Source organism: Macaca mulatta, chromosome 15, assembly GCF_049350105.2.
Source record: "Macaca mulatta isolate MMU2019108-1 chromosome 15, T2T-MMU8v2.0, whole genome shotgun sequence".
Taxonomy (NCBI): Eukaryota; Metazoa; Chordata; class Mammalia; order Primates; family Cercopithecidae; genus Macaca; species Macaca mulatta.
Window position 1 is genome coordinate 71791275 of NC_133420.1, and position 15837 is coordinate 71807111.

Sequence of the window (15837 nt, forward strand, 5' to 3'; positions counted from 1 at the left end):
GACATGTGAGCAAAGAAATACAGCACAGTATGTGGTCCTGGGGCATTTGCATCAGAGATGTGCATGCGAGGTGTACACGATGACCAGCCATCCTGTCCTTCTTGCTCCTTCTTTTGGTAACTTGTTCCCTCTGCTTTACCAGGAGTTGAGGTTAAACCAGAGAGAAGTTTGAAGACATCGAGGTTGGGCCTTATCTGAGGGAGAGTAACCTTCTCTCCCTTATCTGAGTAGATAGAAAGTTTTTCAGTTCCCTGGAGAAAGCTCCTGATAATCATGTTCTCAGACAGTAGCCACATACAGGGGCATGGGATTGTCAGGCCTAAAGCTCACTGTCAACTGTGGGGGATTCAGAAGCACTTCACAGATGACGGGGGACTCTGTTCGGAGCATTCTCTCTCTCTGTGACTGCCGCTGAACAGTAACTGAACAAATGCGCGCAACGACTAGGTTTTCTTTCTTAGTTGAGAAATCTCTTGAGAAGGCTATGCATTTCTGATGTGTAGATATAGACTTTCTGCAGATGAGTAAGTTATGTCTTAAACAGAGTTCTTGTTGAACTAATGTCACAAAGCATTTCTGCTAACAAAAACAGCTAACTTTGCATAGCCAAGCCACTCTGCACAACTTAACAGTGTTAGTTCTCCAGTAGAGTCCTAATAAACAAGTCACACCACTCTTCGCTCTGTGGCTTCAAAGAAGTTGGTAATAACAATACAACAACAAAAACAAAAATCAACTTTGTTTCTTATGGAAACCAGACTGTTAACCTATGGGTCTGCTAACTCTAAATTCTGGATTTACCCACCCTTTCCCACGTAGCACTGGCGAGAGCAGGCCAACTCCATTCATAAGGGCAGAAAGTTGGGGAAGCAGCAGGTAGCACATTCCTTGAGAGCAGGCACTTCACAGGAGGAAAACAAGGTCAGGCTGAGCCAGCTGAGCATGTGCAGTTTGCCAATTAAGTGAATCCATCCCTCCACTTGCCCTGGGGCGATGTTAGTAAAGGGACAGAGAGAGGATAGTAGGATGCGTAGGGAAAATTCTTCCTCATTCAAACCGCGAGTGGGGAAATGGTGCTTCCCTGAGGTGCCTCAAGATTTTACACTTTTTGAGGGTCAGGTGCTTAGGTCTTGTGGGGAAGAAGTCAAAGAAAGACCACATTATGGTTGGGACCCCTGTTGATCATGATACCACCTGAAACCTGATCATAGGAGAAATCCAGATTAATAAATTTAACACTTGACGTTGACCTATCTTTACTTATATTATCTCAATTATCCCCAGAACACACTGTGATATTAGTATTAGCACCCTAACAACAAAGAAAGAAATTAAAGCACAAAGAGAAAGCATTTAGCCCACAAGGGTAACTGGTCAAGGAGCAGAGCCTGGACTCAAATCTGCATCTTTCTGGCTCTAAAGATAGATCTCTTTTCAGTCTTTGAGGAGGACACATGGTTTGCAATTACATGTCTGACTCAATTTCATTTCCAACTTTTTTTTTAACTTGTTATTGGCATGTTTGAGAGAAAAGAGTGGATAGAATCATTAATTATTTGTCTCAACTTTATCTCAGGGTTACCTGCTTTGTGTACCTGTTTTTCATTTAGAAAAATGAAAAACCACCCAGATAGATGGTTGTCTGTTCTCTCTTGAGAGTTTCTAGAAATGCAGCCTTAATCCTTCCAGCAGGATCTCTGGATTCTGATAACAGGAATGATATGGTTTGGCTATGTCGCCACCCAAATCTCAACTTGAATTTTATCTCCCCAGATTCCCACGTGTTATGGGAGGGACCCAGGGGGAGATAATTGAATCATGGCGGCTGGTCTTTCCCGTGCTATTCTTGTGATAGTGAATAAGTCTCATGAGATCTGATGGATTTATCAGGGGTTTCTGCTTTTGCTTCCTCCTCATTTTCTCTTACTGCCGCCATGTAAGAAGCGCCTTCTGCCTCCCACTATGATTCTGAGGCCTCCCCAGCCATGTGGAACTGTAAGTCCAATTAAACTCCTTTTTCTTCCCAGTTTCGGGTATGTTTTTATCAGCAGCATGAAAATGGACAAATATAATAAATTGGTACCAGTAGAGTGGGGGGCATTGCTGAAAAGATACCCAAAAATGTGGAAGTGACTTTGGAACTGGATAACAGGCAGAGGTTGGAACAGTTTGGAGGGTTCAGAAGACAGGAAAATGTGGGAAAGTTTGGAACCTCCTAAAGACTTGTTGAATGGCTTTGACAAAAATGCTTATAGTGATATGAACAATAAGGTCCAGGCTGAGGTGGTCTCAGATGGAATGAGGAACTTGTTGGGAACTGGAGCAAAGGTGACTCTTGTTATATTTTATCAGAGACTGGTGGCCCTGGAGATTTGTGGAACTTTGAACTTGAGAGAGATGATTTAGGGTACCTGGCAGAAGAAATGTCTAAGCAGCAAAGTTTTCAAAAGGTGACTTGGGTGCTGTTAAAAGCATTCTGTTTTAAAAGGGAAATAGAGCATAAAAGTTCAGAAAATTTGCAGCCTTATGATGCAGTAGAAAGGAAAAACCCATTTTTTAAGGAGGAATTCAAGCCAGCTGCATAAGGAGCAAGGAGCCTAATGTTAATCCCCAAGACCATTAGATACACAGTTTAACCACAAAAAGTTACTGAGTTCCTGTTTCTGCTGGGTCCTGTGTTAGGTACTAGGGATGCAATGAAGTCTAGAATGATAGGGAAAATGTCTCCAGGCCATGTCAGAGACCTTCATGGTAGCCCATCCCATCACAGGCCCAGAGGCCCAGCCGGAAAAAGTGGTTTTGTGGGCCAGTCCCAGGATCCCCGTGCTGTATGCAGTCTAGGATCTTGGTGCCCTATGTCCCAGCCATTCCAGCTGTGGCTGAAAGGGCCAAGGTAGAGCTCAGGCTGTGGCTTCAGAAGGTGGAAGCCCCAGGCCTTGGCAGTTTCCACGTGGTGTTGAACCTGTGGGTGCACAGAAGTCAAGAATTGAGGTTTGGAAACCTCCTCCTAGATTTCAGAAGATGTGTGGAAATGCCTGGATACTCAGGCAAAAGTTTGCTGCAGGGGTAGGGCCCTCATGGAAAACCTCTGCTTGGGCAATGCAGAAGGGAAATGTGGGGTTGGAGCCCCCACACAGACTCCCTGCTGGGGCACTGCCTAGTGGAGCTGTGAGAAGAGGGCCATCATCTTCCAGATTCAGAATGGTAGATCCACTGACAGCTTGCACTATGCGCCTGGAAAAGCCACAGACACTCAATGCTAGCCCGTGAAAGTAGCCAGGAGGGAGGCTGTACCCTGCAAAGCTACAGGGGTGGAGCTGCCCAAGATAATGGGAACCCACGTCTTGCATCAGCGTGACCTGGATGTCAGACCTGGAGTCAAAGGAGGTCATTTTGGAGCTTTAAAATTTGACTGCCCTCCAGCACTTTGGGAGGCCGAGGCGGGCAGATCACGAGGTCAGGAGATCGAGTCCATCCTGACTACCATGGTGAAACCCTGTTTCTACTAAAAATACAAAAAAAAATTAGCCAGGCATTGTGGCGGGCACCTGTAGTCCCAGCTACTCGGGAGGCTGAGTCAGGAGAATGGCTTCAACCCAGGAGGCGAAGGTTGCAGTGAGCCGAGATCGTGCCACTGCACTCCAGCCTGGGCGACAGAGCGAGACTCCGTCTCAAAAAATAAAAATAAAATTAAAAAAAATTTGACTACCCCGCTGGATTTCGGACTTGCATGGGCCCTGTAACCCCTTTGTTTTGGCCAATTTCTCCCATTTGGAACAGCTGTATTTATCCAATACCTGTACCCACATTGTGTCTAAGAATTAACTAGCTTGATGTTGACTTTACAGGCTTATAGGCAGAAGGGACTTGCTTTGTCTCAGATGAGACTTTGGACTATGGACTTTTGGGTTAATGCTGAAATGAGTTAAGACTTTGGGTGACTGTTGGGAAGGCATGATTGGTTTTGAAATGTGAGGACATGAGATTTGGAGGTCCAGGGGCAGAATGATATGGTTTGGCTGTGTCCACACCCAAATCCCAACTTTAATTATATCTCCCAGAATTCTCACATGCTGTGGCAGGGACCCAGTGGGAGATAACTGAATCATGGGGCCAGTCTTTCCCATCGTATTCTCGTGATAATGAATAAGTCTCACGAGATCTGATGGGTTTATCAGGGGTTTCTTTTTTTGCTTCTCCCTCATTTTTCTCTTGCTGTTGCCATGTAAGAAGTGTCTTCCACTTCCCGCCATGATTCTGAGGCCTCCCCAGCCATGTGGAACTGTAAGTTCAATTAAACCTCTTTTTGTTTCCAGTTTCAGATATGTCTTTATCAGCAGCATGAAAATGAACTAATATAAAAAATAACTTTTTAAACAGTTTAGAAAGTCATTTCTGTTATCAGAATACAGAGGTTGTAACTGGATTATAACCAGGAATGTAATGTGTTAAATGTAGAGCATTTATATGTTATTCTGAAAAGTGTTTGAGCGATTAGTGGGAGGGCACAGTGGATATAATTTTGAAATAATTTTCAAAATTATGAAATAAGCCATATTGCATTAGATTTATTATATGCAAAAAATACTCCCAGCACTTTGGGAGGCCAAGGTGGGCAGATCATGAGGTCAGGAGATCGAGACCATCCTGGCTAACACGGTGAAACGCCGTCTCTACTAAAAATACAAAAAATTCGCCGGACGTGGTGGCGGGCGCCTGTAGTCCCAGCTACTCGGGAGGCTGAGGCAGGAGAATGGCGTGAACCCAGGAGGCAGAGCTTGCAGTGAGCTGAGATTGCGCCACTGCACTCCAGCCTGGGTGACAGAGCGAGACTCCGTCTCAAAAAAAAAAATACTGGAACTCCCTCAAAATATTAGGGTAAGTGTGTTATAAATGTTGGGGAATATTGTTAACTCATTATCAAATCACTGGGGTTAATACTATTTCTTTTTGCCTGAGAATTAGAAGTCCACCCAAATTAAGCAAGAATGAAACATTTCATTTCTTTCTTTCCTGCTGTGCAGGGCCTCCATTGCCACCATGCCCCCCACCCCTACCACCTCCTGCCTATTTCTTATTCATAAACACACATTTGCATTGAACTGAATCATTTTCTATTTCTCACATCATTTCTTGATGTTAAGTCAAAAGTTATAGTTTCTTTTATCAGTCACTATGTCAATAACCATATAATTGTTTTCCATTTGTGAAGTGCGCTCACTGGCATTATATCTTTTAATTTTCACAGTAACCTTACAATAAAGGTAAGCACCATTATCCTTATTATTTTTTTCTTTTTTTCTTTTTTTGTTTTTGTTTTTGTTTTTGTTTTTGTTTGAGACAGGGTCTCACTCTGTTGCCCAGGTTGGAGCACAGTGGTGCAATCATGGCTCACTGCAATCTTGACTTCCCCAAGCTCAGGTGATCCTCCCACCTCAGCCTTCCAAGTAGCTGGGACTACAGGCATGTCCCGCTGGGCTAATTTGTGTATTTTTTGTAGAGATGAGTTTTGCCATGTTGCCCAGGCTGGTCTCGAACTCCTGGGCTCCAGCAATTAGCCTGGCTCAGCTTCCCAAAGTGTTAGGATTACAGACGTGAGTCACTGTGCCCAGCACCGTCATCTTTAAAGAAGACAAAATTGATATTCATAAAAAGTGTCTGTTCAAAGACATAGCCAGCTAAAGTCATTGTCGGGATTTGAATCCAGGTCTTTTGAAACTAGACCACAAAGTTTCCAGAAATAGATCTCTTCTGGAGTGGCACATGACAGTGTACATAGGGCTAGGTCTCTGTTTCTCCCATTTCCTCCCTGACCCCCTTAGGTGTATCCCAGAACTTCCTCTATTTTTTTTTTTTTTTTCTTTAACTACCCAACTGTCTAAATAGGCAATTTTAAGTAGGTGGTAAGAGATTTGCAGTCAGCTTGGCTACTTACTGGTTCTGTGATCAGGATACAGCTTCAATCTCACTGTCTCTCAGTTTCCTTAAGTGTAAATTAGGGATAATAATAATGCCTATTCATAAGGTTGTGAAAACTAAAATAAACAGGAAGTCTTTAATAAATGCCATTGTTAATATTATATAATTAGAATTTTAGGCATCCTAAGATAGATTCTAGGTGATTGGTCTCTCTAGAGTCTGACTCTCTAGTAAAACTTGCATCATAATGTGATTCAAATGATGAACATGATGATAGCAGCAACCATTATATTCAGTACATGCTAATGCTAAATGTTTTACATAAACTGTTTGAATTCTTGCAGCAACCCTACAAAAGCTGTGTGCTGTTAGCCACTGGGCTTTAGTGTCTCTAAATCTTGCCTGCTTTTGGTGTTAATTTTATCTATCCCCTGTCAAACTTAAACTTATAATCTTTTGAAAATTGGAACTGTATTTTCTAATTTCCAGTCTTCTAGCCCATTTTGTGTTCTCCGCCTTCCTGCAAAGATCTTTTGCAGTGGTTCTAGATGTCATACAAAAGTTCTCATGGTGCTAGGGCTAAAAATTTTTCAGACTTTGAGACTCAAATTCACTTAGTGGCTGAGAGTAAACAAGTCTGTTGACAGTTACAGGATCCAACTTCCTTGAAATAGAACCTTTTTCCTTTAAAGTAAGATTTTTCCAAGAAAGGATTGACATACCCTATTTCAAAGAAAAAGAAAGGGTAATTGGCAGTAACCTTTATCCCAGTATCCATTGAAGGTTCAGAGTGATACCATATCAGCTGATATACACCCATGCTTTAAAAAGTAAAAGTACTTATCTCAGTATCCATTGAAGGTTCAGAGTGACATCATATCAGCTGATATACACCTATGCTTTAAAAAGTAAAAATACTTAACATTTTTGACCTGCCTTAATTTTTTGTTTCAGCTATAATTTAAGCTTTATCTGTAGTTCTCGCCACATTCCCCATTCTTCTACCCTCACCTGACTTAGATATTGTTTTTTTCAAATCATATGTCTTTCTTTAAGCCACAAAAATGAATATTTTCTAGCTAGTCTAAATATCTAGAAATAATATACCAAGTCTCTCACTGATTTGGAGAAGTTTCTCTTTCTTTTTAAAAAATCAATGTAATCAGTAGGATGTCATTATAAGATTTATAATCTTTATAAGATTAAATGGGTCAATTGAGCTTTTATCCTGTAATAATTTTACTTTACTTTTTATTTTTAAAACTGCAGTAAGATTGGATCAACCCTGCCCAAGTTTTGACCAAAGAGTCTTCATCTTTGTCATTGTTGGGAATCCAAGCTTGTTGGTACCGGTGTCCAGAAGGAACATTATTCTCTTTATTTCATAAAACATTTTTTAAAATTCTGTCTTTTCTTCCATGGATCGTCAGTAGGTAGTGTTTCAAACCATACCAAACAAATCCCACTCTTTTCTTTTACTCTTTCCATTCTTTCTCACCACTAACTTTCCTCTTCTGAATGATGGTGAATCATTATAGCTTTTTGCTGAAAACACCTGTGCGTTGATCTATTGTAGCTGTTGCTGCTGCTGCAGTATATAAGGTTGCAGGTAATGCTTTCATTTTTGGAATTTTAACTTATACATTTGATACTAGAATGTCTGCACTGATGACCAAAAGAATGAGCCTATGAAACAGCAAGAATGCAATTCAAACGACCATTGAAGAGCTAGAAGATTAGGAGGAGTAATAGTCCTGTGACAGACTTCTGTAGGGTTACACCTATTTGTACTGACTTCGTTTGTGTTCAGAAATAACATGAGCATTCTAAGCTCTGAAACCATGCATATCTTTGAAAATTAAAATGAGGCAGCAATGTTTCTCCTAACTAATGTAACAAAATGCAGTGATATGACAGCTCAAAGTTGAGGAGTTGAATTCATTGGGGGAAAAAATAGAAAAGCTCTTCTCAGGTAGGAATCTCTTCCATTCTGGGGTTATCTTGTGGGCAAAGATGGCACCTCCTAAGTAGGCAGGGGTAAACAGTGCATAAGGGTTGATGGAATTTCATCTTAGGCACATCTTTTATTGGAGCCTAGAAAGCTCAGATGATGTTCATTTTATGATACACACATACAGACGCCCCTCTAAAATAAAAACCCAATCTACTTTAATTCAATATTTGGGAAGTAGAGGACGATTCCAAGGACTATTCCAGCTATAAAGAGAACAATATAGTGGGAAAAATGAGAAATCAGACTAGTCATTCTTTGATTCCGAAGAGGTGGAATTTCAGATAACACAGAGGAATGGAGCAGCTCATTTGAAAGAAGAGTTGGGCTGAAGTCTTGTCCTTTCAGGAGGCAGACATGTTACTTCAGGGTATCCCAGCAGCCTCAGTGAGTTGGCAGTGAGCTTACAGGTTGACATAGAGTCCCCAAATAACTGAAGACAGGAGATCCACTTTGGTTCCTCTTTTGTGGTTTCACTGTGATATAAAATGTTCATCATTCACTGTCGTTTACTCATTCATTCAGCAAACATTCAGTTAAGTCAGCTCTGTGCCGGGCAATGAAGATGACACTAAACTTCCTTCATGTGGGGTGTTTCTGGGGCATTTCTCTTATGGCCTTCCTATAGGAAATGAATCATCCTGCCAGCTGATCCTGCCAAAGGGAGTCCTCCACCCCACAGATAAGATATTGAACTGCTTTTCCTGCAACTGGTGTCACCTTTGGTCCCTCTCCTTTCCTAACCCCCTCACCTTTCTGTACCACCAAGGTCTCTTAGAGGTGGGCCTGGCTAGAGAAGATGGATCTCTCAGGAGTGACTGGGAGAGTTGTTTTATTTCTTCCTTATCCCTGGAAAGGACTCTGATTTCTCAACTAATGAGGCAAAAGACATCAATAGGAAAAGAAAAATTAGAACTTTCCTTGCCAGTGTTGCTTAGCTACCTTGTCAACATTCCCTTGCAGCCCAGCCGAATTCTCTCTGTATGTTTTTATAGTGCACATGTTTTATTGTTGTAATTGATCTATTAGGCAGAAAATATGCAGAGCACATGGAACTTCTGTCAATTTTGTGCTATTTATTTAGATTTCTGTTTTTCTCTTTCCAAAGACCTCACTCTTTATTGTCCTTTTTCACTCCTGATCTGAGTAATACTCTGAAGGAATCACATCAGTATGCATGTTGGTGCATTGAACTTTATAGTATTAAAAGCAAAAGTCAATAACTAACCTCAAAACTACATACCAAATTGTGAATTCTTCATAGACAGGGACCACATTTTTATGAACTCTGTGTCCTTAGTGCCTAGCCCTGTGTCTGACACATGAAAAGCTTATAGTAAATGTTTATTGATCAAATGAACCATTGACTTCAAATATTTATTAAGAACCAGCATTGTCATGGGTGCAGTTCATAATATAGAATTTACTTTCAGTTTCTACCTGGAATGCAAACTTTATAACTTTTTTTTTTTCTGGAGTCTGAAACAGGACAGAAAATAACCACTGTGTTGTTGCTAGTGCTACAGTTTATTCAGTCAAAGAAGCCTTTCTGCATGAGGCTGCAATAGCAGCAGCTGCCCTCCACCTGGCATTTACGAAAAGGTATTCACTGGAGACCTCCTAGGTGCTGGGTGCTGGGCTATACAAGTCAGTCCAGAACAAAAGACCTGGTGGTTGTCACCATCTGTCAAGGCGATTGTATTCAAAACAGTATCTCTCTTTTTTTTTTTTCCTCAAACACACCCACACTCAACTGAAGACTGTTTATGAAACAATCTGTCGACAAAACAATAAATGGAAGTTTGTTTATTCATTCCTTTACTCAGCCAGCCAGGCAGCCCTCCAACCCAGCACTTCTCAGATCATATACTTTTGAGATTTTGTTAAAATGCACACTTAGATCTGCCAGGTTTGGGGTGAAGCCTAAGCATCTACATTTTTAACAGGCTCCCTTAGTTAGATCAGGCCTTGATGCTTTGAGTGCCATCCATGGACCAGTAGATTCAGCACCACGTGGGAGATTGTTAGACCAGTCTAATCAGAACCTGCATTTTAATGAGCTCCCCAAGTTCACATTGGCTGAGCACTGCTCTGTTCAATTAGCCCACAGCATAAATTATAGGCAGGGGTCCCAAGGGAGCTTTTGGCTGGGAAAGTAAGTCTAGGTGCATTTACAGTTCCCTTTTTAATTTCAAAACTCTCGGGTTCCTGTGCCAATATGGCATCTGACACTCAGGAAAAGACACAGATGGGTGCCTCTTTGTTCAGTCATTCAGCGGCATGGTAAATCTTGTTATTATCCATCCTGGATTGCCATTATCTTTAAACATGGGGGGCCTACCTGATCAACCTATTTCTTCTTAAGAAAACTTCATTTTAGGTTCAAAAGTTTCACCCAAAGAGACATCCTCATGTCTGACCATGTCAGAATCATTTACAAATTTGGATCAAGCACTAGGACATCTGAGTTTCTGTTTCCTTGTCTGTAAAATGGAGATAATACCACCTGTTCTAGTTTCCTTTCTAGTCTTGTGAGGATCTTTGAAACATACATGTGCCAGAGCTTTGAAAACATAAAAATATTCATAAAACTTTAAAACTGCTTTAGTGAGAAACAAATCATTTATGTTTCAGTGCCAAACAGTTAAGGGTTTAACATTTAGCCTTACCATCCACCAACTTTGTGATTTCTGGCAAATTATTTTATCTAGTTGAACCTCAATTTTTTAAATATATAAAATGGTCATAAAAACTTCCACCATACAAGGTGTGGTGAGGATTAGAAATGTTAACAATATACATAAAGGATCTGGTGCATAGTAGGATTTCATAAATGGTGGTCAATATGCAGCATTAAGGGACTTGGATGAGAAAGAATCCTCCAAAGATTCCTTCTTTCTCAGGTAAGCCTGTTAAGTTGTAGCAAAAAAAGAGAGTGACTTTAAAGCTGTTTGAAGTTTTGGATCAGTGTCCTTCCAGTTCAAGAGACTGTTATCAGGTCAAAGCAGGAGGATTGCCTGAGGACAGGAGTTCAAGACCAGCCTAGGCAACAAAGTGAGACCCTGCCTGTACAAAATACAAGATAAAATACTTAGCCTGGCATTGTGGCATGTGCCTACAGTCCCAGCTATTCAGGAGACTGAGACAGGAAGATCACTTGAACCTGAGAGGTCGAGGCTGCGGTGAGCCATGATCATGCCACTGCACTCCAGCTTAGGCAACAGTGCAGTGGCATGGTCATGGCTCACTGCAGACTCGACCTCCCAGGTTCCAGGGATCTTCCTGTCTCAAAAAAAAAAAAAAAAAAAAAAAAAAGACATATCTTCATATTGGTTCTGTGAGTATCTTTGGAAGAAAAATTCCCAAATTTCTAACAGCGTTTTAATATTTATTTAAATATTTGCGAGTGCTAGTCCATGCGAGGCTTTATGATGAGGAGGATTTGCTGTGATTATTTGGTGTTATTCGCATGCTCCCATCAGAGGTATCAGAGGGGCTTGTTGATGGCATCCACAAGAGCCTGGCACAGGTACGGAGGAAGGTTTCCACAATGTTTTCCATGCAGGTAGACATTCCTGGCTGAGAGAAAACAGAAGGATTAGTGGCACCAAGGGTATGTGTGGCGGTGAAAGGAAGTTGCTCTGAGGACTGTGGGCATTGATGGTACCTTCATTATCAGAAAAACAGAAGAGCAAGTTTTATTTGTTCAAGACTTGAGGGGGCAACTGTTCAGTGGTTACCATTTTACTGTCAGCAATTAAGCATTTGAGACATAGAAGGATTATTGTCTATTTTTTAAAAAACAAGTCCTCACCATCCTTTCTCTGTGTTTCCAACCTCTAGCTCATTCTTTTATTTTGGAAATTTCCTTCTAAAATCCTCAGGTTTCTTAAGCCTGTTTTCAGGCAAGCTAAGCCTTTAGGAAGGTATTCTTCAGGAACAGAGATCACTCCATTCTTTCTCTAGACTTTGCAGAGTTTATGTGTTGATATCCTTATAGGTCCTATTCCAGGGTACCCAGAAGTGTGATTTCACAGACTCTCTCAGGCAGAAAATTTCATGTGACCTGCTTTTCCACATGGATCTCTTTGGTGGGGGGTGGGTCAATGGTCAATGTCCTGTGAATAGGAAAAAAATACCACCTTGCGGATATGGCATTTCAGTGAAAACCTATTAGGAAGAGGGTGGGATTAAAAGGGAGGAAGTGAGCAGGCACAGAGCCAGAGGCCTTGGGACTAGGGGTGGGAGGCAGGGCATTTGGCTGCCTCGCTAGCAATTCTGAGCCAAGGGCAGAGTTCATAAGGGGAAATCAGGATGTCTTAGGTATATTGGCCTCAATAATTTAAGGTTGAAAGTATCATCAAGCCCTGTTTGAGTGTGGAATGGCAGAACCCCTTACAGGCAGGGAGAAAGCACTTAGTGGGATCGTGCTCCAAGCCCATTTTAACACATTCCGTGTTGGGCTCTTCTGAATCTGGCCACAGCTGTTGGCTCATTTTGTTGGGGCTTGACCTGTGAGTGGATCAGTTATCTCCTCTCTTTTTCAAGGCCACAGAACATAGCCTTCACCTCCAACCAATCTATACAGCAGTCTTTGGGGAATATGTGGATAGACGCTCTGGGTAAAACAAGTTTGTAAATCAGTAGGAAAGACAAGTTGAAGTCCATTACTTTTTGGAATATATGGCCATGTAGAGAAAGCATTTGCTAGGAGTCAACAAACTAAATTTCAATCTAACAGCACGCCCCCCTAGCTATGGGATCTTGTTAGGCAAGTAATTGTATCTCTTGGAGACCCAGGAAGAATGATACCCACTATAAATCTATTAGACCTATTATAAAACTATAAACCTCACCAGATTTTTGTGAGGATGAACAAGTTAGTGGCGAAGAGAGCGTTGAAGATGTCAGAGCTGTGCCATCCAGTGTGGTAGCTGTGAGTGCCTGTTCAAGTTTAAATTCATTAAAATTAAATAAAATATAGAATTCTGTTCCTTAGTCACATTAGCCACATTTCAAATGCTCAATAGCCACATGTGTCTAGTGGGTACCGTATTGGACATCATAGATACAGAACATTTGCATTGTCATGGAAACAGAAAGCTCTATTGGACAGTTCTGCCTCAAAGTGCTGTCTAAGATGTGAGATGAAGGGTATAAGGATGGCACATTGGAAGGTGACAAATACTGGCATAGTTAGGAATGTTTGGCAAGAAACAGAACCAACTCAAGTCAGCTGAAATAAAATAAGGGCTTTGACTAATTCAGGAAAAGTGAATGGATCGCAAAAGGCATGAAGCACAGCTAGGCTTCAAAAGGAATTGGAACCAGTTTCTAGAAGATTATCAGGATTAGTTCTTCTCACTGTCTCTCTTTTTCTCTTGTCTTCCTCTCCCTGTGTTCGCTTAGGCTCTTGTCTCTGTTTCTCTGTGTATCGGCAGCCACTTTCTCCACCTCCTTCTTTTTCTCCTCTTCCTCCGTGGCTCTGTAGAGCAGCTTTCTCAACTGCACTACACACAGTCCGAACAAGATTCTACCAGTTTTCACCACTTCTCACCCAATGCCACATCGCTAATGCCCAACCAAGACTGAGTCCTTTTTCCAAATTCCTAGGAGAGACATTCTTATTAGCCTCTTCCATCATCTGTATCTAGAAGGATGGGGGAAGTGTCCCCATGCCTACTTAATAGGGGCTGTTGGGGGGTGGGGCTCTAAAAACTAGCACATGTGGGATAGGATCAGGCCATTGATCAACATGTTCATCCTTAACACCTTGGAAAGGTCCACTAAGCCTATGATCACACAAAGAAGAGCCAGTAGAGATTTGACAAAGCCATGAACAAAACAAGTGTGATGCCTTTTCTTCTTTAGTTATTTGCATGGTTTGCATCAACAGTACAGAGTCACAGGGCAGTGGCTTAACCACCATGTCCATATACCTGGATGGAGAGTGGGCATAGCCAAGAACGCAAGGTAGAAATCAGGTTGAAGACTGTCATTTTTAAAGGCAAACTGGGCACTCATGTGTTCCCTTTTCTCTTCTACCTTTAGGAAAGAACATGAGGTTCCCTTGGAAATCATTCAAGAGGAAGATGGAAGGGGCTGTTTAAAAGAGCTTAAAAGCTACAGGCTGTAAGACTGGGGCCTGAGTGCTGGCAGTGGAAAACCCTGTTGGGCTGTGATCTCTCCTTAAAAAGTTCCAGGTGCCTTTTTGCTTCCTGCAAAAGAAAGGAAGCGAAAGAGAAGACCATGTCCATAGCCCTGAAGCAGGTATTCAACAAGGACAAGACCTTCCGACCCAAGAGGAAATTTGAACCTGGCACACAGAGGTTTGAGCTGCACAAACGGGCTCAGGCATCCCTCAACTCGGGTGTGGACCTGAAGGCAGCTGTGCAGCTACCCAGTGGGGAGGACCAGAATGATTGGGTGGCGGTACATGTGGTGGACTTCTTCAATCGGATCAACCTCATCTATGGCACCATCTGTGAGTTCTGCACCGAGCGGACCTGCCCTGTGATGTCAGGGGGCCCCAAATATGAGTATCGGTGGCAGGATGACCTCAAGTATAAGAAGCCAACAGCACTGCCAGCCCCCCAGTACATGAACCTTCTTATGGATTGGATTGAGGTTCAGATCAACAACGAGGAAATATTTCCAACATGTGTGGGTAAGTTCATTACCAGCACTCAGCTTTTTGTCACCCTCACAACCCTCACTATGAAAATTTGCAGACTGCCTTTGAATGCTAGGTAGCACCCACGCGTTAATTCCATCACTCACGTACCTGTAGTGAGTGATATATAAGAGCCTCGTTGAAATGAAAAAAAAAAAAAAATTATGGACCACTTACATTTATTTTGTGGACTCCAGTGGTACACATACCACATGCTGGGGAACACTGACTTGGTGAAATGTCAGATGTGATTGTGTTGGCTTTCTTAGGACTAGATGTCAGACTCAGTTATCTTGATAAGATTATTATTTTTTGGTTAATTAACCAAAGTTACATGGACTCTGATGTAGTTACTGGTATTTATAACTCAGGATTAAGAAATCCTAGTGTGAAAATTCATAGATTTGTTTGGGGATCAAACAAACTGGGGTTCAAATTCTGGGGAAAAAGAGATCCTGGAATTCTCCTCCCTCTTCTAATCCTAGGTTGTTAATTCCAGGCTGTGCTGTTTACTTTAACCCTTGCATAACTTCTGGATACACTTCGACACTTGAAATGCAATTTATTTTGTTTGCCTTGTGCTATGGGCTAAAACACTTCTAAAGTAAGGACCAGTCAGTCTTTTCTGTCTCTTACATGTCTTTATGATGCTGGTCATTAGATTTTTCCATGCACTTTCACACTGAATTTAGAATTCAGTGTTTTATGCTGTAGGCTCAATAGGAATCCACAATCTCCTATTTGTGCTGTTGTAGCTCTAGTGCCTAGCATAATGCCCTGCAACTTTGTAGACACTCAGGAAATATTTGTAGAATGATTGAAAAAATACTTGTGCTATTGGAAAGTATGATTTAAAAGCCTGAGATGTTTGGAGTACAAAAAACACACTGTTGAAATCACCTCTAGATTGGGGTAGGATGTGTCCCCACATAGCATATAGAAAGTTGAGAAGGAGGTGTATGGAAGTAATTAAGTTTATACCAGAAAAAAAGTGTATAAATTGATTGATACAGTATGTACATCTTGAAATATTCAGCACACAAACCAATTTGTCAGGATCCTGGTGTTGCTTTGACTTGTCCAGTTCTCTCATGCTTCTCTCTCTCCTACTCCTTCTTAACAGGAAGGAGGTACGTTGTATGGCAGGGCAAATACCCCAGTTCACAGCATAGGAGGAAGAAGGCAGGTTTCAAAAACTCCCCTGGGCATAATATTAAGCACCTCAGAGTAGTGG

General features: G+C 41.7%; 1 protein-coding gene across 4 annotated transcripts in view; it reads left to right on the forward strand.

Annotated features, from left to right (window-relative positions):
* The window catches only part of MOB3B (MOB kinase activator 3B), a 201967-nt gene that overhangs the window by 60783 nt on the left and 125347 nt on the right, over positions 1-15837 (forward strand). For 2 of the 4 annotated variants that reach the window (XM_015117393.3, XM_077965208.1), the window contains exon 2: positions 13982-14597. In XM_015117393.3, the coding sequence (XP_014972879.1) occupies positions 14180-14597 (418 nt within the window). In that variant the 5' untranslated portion in view covers positions 13982-14179. Of the gene's footprint in view, positions 1-3952; positions 4285-13981; positions 14598-15837 lie in introns of those variants that run through there. The other 2 variants (XM_077965207.1, NM_001261049.1) reach the window with 2 other exon arrangements.